The 8,107-nt window shown below is 40.1% G+C and overlaps 1 protein-coding gene across 1 annotated transcript; it reads right to left on the reverse strand.

The window, feature by feature from the left end:
- Nucleotides 1-266: 266 nt before the first annotated feature.
- On the reverse strand, nt 267-7,756 carry LOC119773930 (cilia- and flagella-associated protein 157-like). The gene is given in 4 exon segments (XM_038271149.1): nt 267-331; nt 5,976-6,160; nt 6,692-6,799; nt 6,801-7,756. Coding segments are annotated over 4 exon segments (1,314 nt in total).
- Nucleotides 7,757-8,107: the final 351 nt, after the last annotated feature.

The raw sequence follows: 8,107 nt of genomic DNA on the forward strand, positions 1-8,107 counted from the left end.
TCGTCCGCCAGGCGGCGTCCGTTGAAGGGGGGGGTACTGTTAGGACTTTGTGTTTCTCCTTAATTTCAGGTTGGCAGGCTTGATGGGTTCCAGCTGTTACTCCTTGATGACAATCAGTGGTGGCCTTTATATAGGAGCAGTTTCCTGGAGCATGCTGCCAGTTGGTTCCGCTCTCTCAGTGGTAAAACAGGTCAAGCTCTGCTAGTGAACTAAGCTCCCAGAGTCTCCTCTAATCTCTCCTTGCTTTCGTTCTCCACAGAACCAGATCAGACGCTCACCAGGATCAGGTCCGTTTCCTCCACCTCCTTGCTGCTCTGGAACTGTCTCCTCTCTGGGGAGCCCATACAGGAACAATCAGCCTGCCTGTCCACCCTCAATCCAACACAGGACAATCCTCTGGATAAGGATCCAGAACTCAGACTCTCTCTCCCTGTTTTTGTCTAAGTTGACTGAGCTCTTCTCCATTTAACTAGGAAATAAACTGTTAAATCTGCCTCTGTGTCCGCAGTTGTCGCTTGCTTAAGAGTCTGGTCTAGCAGTATGTCACTTATACGATGTCTTTAAAGATCATCCTCTTTCAGTCCCAAATTATATTATAAACTTTTGTATTCTGCATTGTCATATGTATTTCCATTGGGTTGCATCCATATTAAATCACTCTAGGGTAATAAACAAGATTATTTATTTATTTATGTTTTATCTGAAATCTTCAATGAATGCAATGCCTTACACTAGCTTGTCCTGGTATTTCTAATAATTCCAGATGTAAACAAGTTGTTAAGCTGGGTAAAAATATGTGCTTTACTCTCAATACTCAGAAATATTTGCCTCAGAATCCCTTTACTGATAATCAAAAGGGGCTCTTTCCATTAATTATGTTTTTCTAAGATATACTACAGTTATAAATGATACCAAATTACATTCTAATCTTGAGATCTGTGGTCATTTTCTCTCGTATCCGAACCTCCAGAGTAGCTCCTTCAGACCTATCATGTACAGTATAAGGATTTTACCCGGAAGAAATATAAACATTATTTGTAAGAGGGAATTCTCTGCTCATTATTCAAATAACAATGTCAGCAGTGATTTCATGTGGTTTTCTGCCCATAACCAAGGGCCAGTGAGAGCCACATTGTTTTGATCATACATAGGAAAAAATACTTGTTGTGGCAAACAGTTTTTAAGCAGTATAAATACCTTGGTGTTCACCGGGACAACAAACTGGACTGAAAATGCAACTGTGAAGACATCCGCAAGAAGGGACAAAGCAAACTGTAGAAGAAGACTTCTACTTTAACAAAAGAAGCTTAGATCTTTCAGTGTTTGCAGCAATATGCTGCATATCTTCTTTAAGTCTGTTGTGCAGAGTGTGATCTCTTCCTCCATCATCTGCAAATGACTTCAAGAAGCTGAACAAGCTGATAAAGAAAGTCAGCTCTATTCTTGGAATTCTTCCGGAATCTCTGGAGATAATTTCACAAAGAAGCATTTTTCATGAAATAAAGAACATTACAGTCAACAGGGAGCAATCCTTTCAGAGGACTCTTTAGTCAAAAGGCTTCTCCATTAAGACAGACTACTACAGGAGATCCTTTGTGTCTTCAGCCATCCACACCTCAAACAACTTGTAGAAGAAACCCAGTGTTGTGCCTGAACGCGTTCATTGAACGAAAGTTCATGAACTCGTTCATATTTTGGGCGAACGTGAACTGAACGTACTGTATTACTGCCTGATGAACGTTATTGTGAACTCGTTCATTCTGGTGTCTGTGAACGGCACGCTCTCTCAGTTCAGCTCCGTTCAATAGGTTGCCAAATTTCTATAGAGCTCTCCAGGCGAAACCCCGGCTAAATCGAACCGTAAACAGGCCTTAATATGTAGCGAGAAAAACACCCAATCTGGCAACACCAGCTACCAGTGTCGTAGCCTACAGCCGCGTGCGTCATCAAAACAAAATGCAGCGTGGAAGCCACAGCAGCATGGAGGCGACCGTAGAGGCGACAAAGCAGCAGTATGATCACTTAAAACAGGTTTATGACCAGGTGGTCGGTGAGGATGATGGCAATGTGATAAGTTAAAATGGTAGATATTATCAATTAGACCATAAGAGAATTGATTGAATTCATTATTTAAAAAAAAAAACGGTAATACATTAAGAAGAGAAATCAAAAGTGGATAATCTGGAAAATCATCTGATTTAAAAAGGGTTAAAACGCTAAAAAGTGGTTTGCCTTACTTGGTTTATTTTCTTCCTGATTGTGTAATTTGTGGTTAAGATGTATGAATTTACAGTTTACGAGGCGATCTTGAACTAGACATGACGCTGTCTGTCTCCGCCCACATGCCTGGAGATGCCGCGGTCTTTTCCTCATTAGAGTAAAAGTTCTCGCTGAGGAAACATCTCTTTTCATTGTTCTTATTCCTCCCCATTTTCAGGTATGTTGTCACTGTTAAACATATTTAGCATGATTTTAGTAATCAGCTAACATGTTAAAGCAATGTTAAATGTGTTTGTCAGCGGCGTAGGAAGCGGGGGGGACGGGGGGGACATGTCCCCCCCAATATAAAAGCCAGGTGGATATGTCCCCCCAAAAAATTGTACCGCAAAATATTAGATTTTGACAATTTTTTAACTATCGTGCTTTTATTTTGAAGGCGCAGCATAGCGTTACGTCACTGTACTCCCCCTCCCCTCTGTGAACTGTTGAGTGTTTGAGCTCTCAGAGGGAAACAGCGATACAGAAAGTCAGAAACATGTTAATGAGGTAAAATGGTCTGTCGGGAATGCTGCTATGAATATTGCTTATTTATAACGTCTTGTTGTCAGTTCACTTTCATATATAGAAACTGAATCTTTTTGGTTTAGGCATCTTAGTCTTGTAGGAAGAGGATTAGGGCCACTGAAAAACGTTAACTGATTTTTAAATGTTTTTTTAGTTTAACATTGGGGGAAAAGTCGGAATTCTGACTTTTCTCAGAATTCTGACTCTAATCTCAGAATTCTGACTTTTTTTTCTGACTTTTTTTCCCAGATTTCTGACTTTAATCTCAGAATTCTGACTTTTTTCTCAGAAATCTGACATATGATTAATATTTCTAATCAGTTTACAGTTTTTTTTTGGTGGGGGGAGGGGGTACTATACAGATATATAAAAACAAGAAGGTCTACCTAAAAAATAACCAGAATATATGTTTAGAGTAAAGATTGACTACTTGTGTTTACACAAGCACACAATTTCAAATCTGCTGAGCTTGCTGTGCAAGAAAATGTAAAATATACGTATAAAGAAATATAACAGGAAGTACTGCTAAAACATAAACTAAATGTTAAATAATGTAGATATTGGTTTAAAAAATTCTTCAGATTTGGAAATTTGGAAGGAATACATAATTTTGAAATTAATCCACAAATCTGGTAAAAAATAAATAAATAAATAAATAAAAAAGTTGCCCTTTTTTACTTGAGGAATTTGTTGAATAACTTCATAATTATGAGTTTAACTAGTTGGAGGTAATGCTACACTTCTCTGCTTCCTGTCCTGCTCATAAAAGGTAAACATTATAAACCCACCATTAATTTTCTACACTTTTTGGAAAACACAACACAAATGTAATATAACAAAAGTATGTTTAACAACAAACATGTTAGCATCCAGCCATAGCCATGTCTCTTTTAGAGACTAGCTCTCTTGTTTTAATGACCTTCTGCTCCTCCATTAATGGGGGGACCCCTCGGGCACGTAAAAAGTTGCCTAATTCTGTCATTTTCCACCAATGTGTCACTGGCTCTCTCAAATAACTCACATTTTTGTCAGTGAAGCTGAGTGCTCCACATCTCTGCCTTCATGGTGCCCATCTACAATAAGATCCAAAATTCTGAGAAAAAAAGTCTTAATTCTGAAAATAAAAGTCAGAATTCTGACTTTTTTCCCGTATTAAACTGAAATAAAATGTAAAAATCACTTAACTTTTTTTTTTTTCCAGTGGCCCTAATCCTCTTCCGTAGTCTTGGTCTGATCACTCATCCAATATTTAACTGCTAACTTTCTCTAGACGTTTGCCACGCTAGCCAAAATGTTTTTTTTATATATATTTTTTTATATCTCATTTCAGTACATTGCCACCACCAACTAAAAGGCTGAAACAGCAGTAGGACTTACTCAGATTTTTTTTTAAAGAGAAACGTCAGTGAGAGTAACAGTCACCTAACACAACTTGTGTTGAAATTAGCCTGGTCTGGGTGTGCGTTTTACGAGGATTTTTTATTTTTTGCATGGTTTTGATTCGCCGAAATGGACAGATGTTATACCTGCCGCGCTCCTGATCGTTAGTTAACCACAGGGAGAATTACTTTTAATTCTTAGCAGCGGCGGTCGCATTGGTTGTGCAACCACTAATTAACCAACTAATTAACTTCTGCACCTTTATTTCCTCAAACTGCTGGCTCCTCTTTTTAGACTATAAACAGATTAACACAACATTGACAACTCTGTAGTTTTCTCTGTTCTGTACTGCAAACTGGAATTAAAGGCGCCATTTCTACCAAAGGTCTGGACAGACTGGCCACCTGTCTAGGGTGGACCCCGCACCAGCACCTCCTGACCCCACTAAGGGACAGGGTGTACAGAAAATGGAAGGATAGATGGATTTCTACCAAAGGTTTAGAATGCGTTTTTGAACCAGATGCTTCAAAGCGCCCTGTCCATAATTCTTCAACACACTGTCAGCTCCCTCTGTCAGTCAACCTATATAAATTCATTTTTGACCATTATTGCAAGTTTGACAAAATAAAACATATCAAACTTTGCACTTGTGTGGCCTACTGAATTGTTTTGATTTTCTAGTGCGTATGCGGACACTAAATATGCCAAGGGCTGAAGCCCTTGAAAGACATCTCCCTTTGCTTAATAAAAGACTCCAGTCATTTTGTTTGGTGATATGCTCACATCTTATGAACAAATGCATTATGTTGATTTTAAATGCATTATTTTTGCAAACACATTTATAAAGGAATAAAGTAAAAGATTAAATAGCCTTTTTTTTAAGTAGCGTACTTAAGATATGTTTCTGTTGAATATTTACGAATCTCAGATTTCCGACATGTGTCCCCCCCAATTGTAAACATATTCCTACGCCCTTGGTGTTTGTTATAATTTAAGTTATTCAGAAGTGTAGTGATGTGTGTAAGTGTGGGCGTGTCAGTTGGCTCCCTGCTAGAACGCACCGACCATCACAAAGTTGTAACGGGCGTCGCCATTTTGAATCGTTTGTAGATGCGCATAAACGCTTTTAGTGGTGTATTTTGCACTTATTTCGGAGGTTTTGCACACATTTATTTTTGTAAGAGTTTTTATTACATTACTAGTTTGTGTTGAAGCATAAAGTTGTTTTTCTAATGTGTGAGGAAACAGTTACCTTTTAATGAACAAAGCTACTTATTAGTTTTTTAATGGGTTATATGATGTGCTTCATTTCTTTTATTAAAATAAACACGTTTTGGTTTTATAATGTTAATCTCAGAGGACCTGTTGCTTGTTGTAGGGCTTATGCCTCAGGTAAATACTATATTAGTAAGATGTGTGCACTCTCTGTACCCAGGCATTTTTGCTGTAAGATTTTATAAATGTTAATTGTTGTAAAACCAATATTTGATTAGAGTAAAAGTTCTCACTGAGGAAACATCTCTTTTCATTGTTTTTATTCCTCCCCATTTTCAGGGGCGTAACATTTTGGAGGCACCGCTGGGATTTATTTGAAGAAAAATGGATTTTGTGAAAGGCTGGAGGTCAGAGATCCCAAAGATGAACGAGAAATGGTGGCTGATCTGGAGCTCCTCAGAATCGTGGGTTTCCTGGGCAGAGATGAGAGGCAGCTCCTGTCCTACAGAGGGAGTCTCTGGGTTTCACTGCGGGTTGAGAAAGGAGGCGGGAATCACGACATTTCTGATGGGATGGCTGGGACAGAAAACTCCGACCTGGATCCAGGCGCTCCGCTCGTGTTGAATCTGGGTCCGATATCTGCAGCTCTCTCTGTGCAGACGGAGCTCTGATTGATTGTCGGTTCAGCAGCTCCTGCAGGTTCTGCAGAGTCGTCCTCCACGGGGGGACAGCGTCCACGTTCGTCTGTTGTGTTGGAGCCTCCTTCAGCACCTGTAGGAGACTGTTTGCTGCGTCCTAGGGTTGTCAAAAGTATCGAAACTCAAAAAACTGAAATGTTGTATCCGGATACAATACTCGTTTTTAAAAGTATCGATACAGTGCCGTCACCAGTGGCACCTAAGCAGTCGTTCATCTAAAGTGCAGAATAGAGGAAAATGCACTTTCAGAACACTGTGTGATGGAATAATTCTGTGCTCTTTTCAGTTTCAGACTTTTTTTTGTAACAGGTGCAGCTGCTGAGAATTATTTTTGTTTCTTAACTGGTTTGGCTAGTGTCATTGTTATGTGTGCAAAGCATAGCCATGGAAGGAACACTTAATTTGAATTTTATAAGTTTTTTATCAAGCTTGCTTAATATTATGCACAGCATACAAGCTTTATTGTGTTTATTTATTGTATTTTATTTATTAATGAAAATATTTCTGTTGAATTTTGGGGTCTTTGTTTTTATCCTTGTGGTATCGAAAATGGTATCGAGTATCGAATATTTTCCTTAGTATCGGTATCGAGTTGAAAAGTTTAGTATCGTGACAACCCTACTGCGTCCTGCATGATGCTCCTCATCCTGTTCTTCCTCCTCCTCTCGTCTTTCAGCTTGAACTCCAGCTGATTTCTTTCCATCCGGCTACTGCTCCACTCTGAGTGCCTCCATGTCGGCCAGGACTCGTGTGTGCTCAGTTTGAAGCTGATCCAGTTGCTGCTGCTTTTCACTGACATCCTCCTGAAGCTGCTGAAACTTTCCCCTAAGCTGCTGCACCTCCTTCCTGCAGACGCAGCTGATCGGAGACGTCTCACGGACCGTTTGCTCCAGGATGTCGTTGTCGATGCTGAGCTGTCTGCGGCGTTCCCTCAGAGACGTGTTCTCCTCCAGCAGGGACTCTGTCGCCTCTGACAGCTTGCTGAGACGAGTCTTCAGCTCAGTGTTCTCCTGAAGCACAGACCTGATCTTCTCTGGAAGCTTCTGTTCCACTAGATGCTGGACCTTGGATGACATAGCTGCTACTTCACTTTCCATCTCCAACCTTAACTTCCTCTTTTCCAGCAGATCCTTCATCTCCAGGCTGTGGATCTCATCCTTGTGTTTTTCTTGTTGGCATTCCAGCTGCTTCTGTAGATTTTTAAGCTTTGTCATCAGTTCATGCTTTTGCCTCTGAAACTCTTCCAAATCAGCAAGTTTCTTTACGAGCACTGCGTTTTTTTCATTAAGTTCATTAATTTGGGCGTCTAGTTCCTGCCTCAGTTTGTCGTGTTTCAGCTGCAAGGACTGTTTCTCCTGGACAGCAGCCTGACGTTGAGCCTCCAGAAACTGCAGGAGATCATCACCCTTGTCCACCTTCCCAGAGAGTGTGTGTTTCAGGTACTCTGTAACATTCTTCTTCTCCGTGTTCAGTGAGCTGTACTGATAAATTAGCAATTTGTTCTGCTTCTCCAGTTCAGCACATTTGATCTGAAACCTTTCTAGTTTCTCGTTCAAAAATGCAATTTGCTTCTGATATAAACTCTTTTCTTTATCGTCGATGACAGCTTTGGTTAAAGGACTCGCGGAGTTCATTTTTTTCTTCTTTTTGGCGCTTTTTCTCTCTTTCTTTCTAGGCATCGTGATTAGCTTAACTCGAATCCCTTCGGCGGGATTACGAGGCGATCTTGAACTAGACATGACGCTGTCTGTCTCCGCCCACATGCCTGGAGATGCCGCGGTCTTTTCCTCATTAGAGTAAAAGTTCTCGCTGAGGAAACATCTCTGTTCATTGTTCTTATTTCTCCCCATTTTCAGGTATGTTGTCACTGTTAAACATATTTAGCATGATTTTAGTAATCAGCTAACATGTTAAAGCAATGTTAAATGTGTTTGTTATAATTTAAGTTATTCAGAAGTGTAGTGATGTGTGTAAGTGTGGGCGTGTCAGTTGGCTCCCTGCTAGAACGCACCGACCATCACAAAGTTGTA

The sequence above is a fragment of the Cyprinodon tularosa genome, unplaced genomic scaffold, assembly GCF_016077235.1.
Source record: "Cyprinodon tularosa strain WSP-4 unplaced genomic scaffold, ASM1607723v1 ctg791, whole genome shotgun sequence".
Taxonomy (NCBI): Eukaryota; Metazoa; Chordata; class Actinopteri; order Cyprinodontiformes; family Cyprinodontidae; genus Cyprinodon; species Cyprinodon tularosa.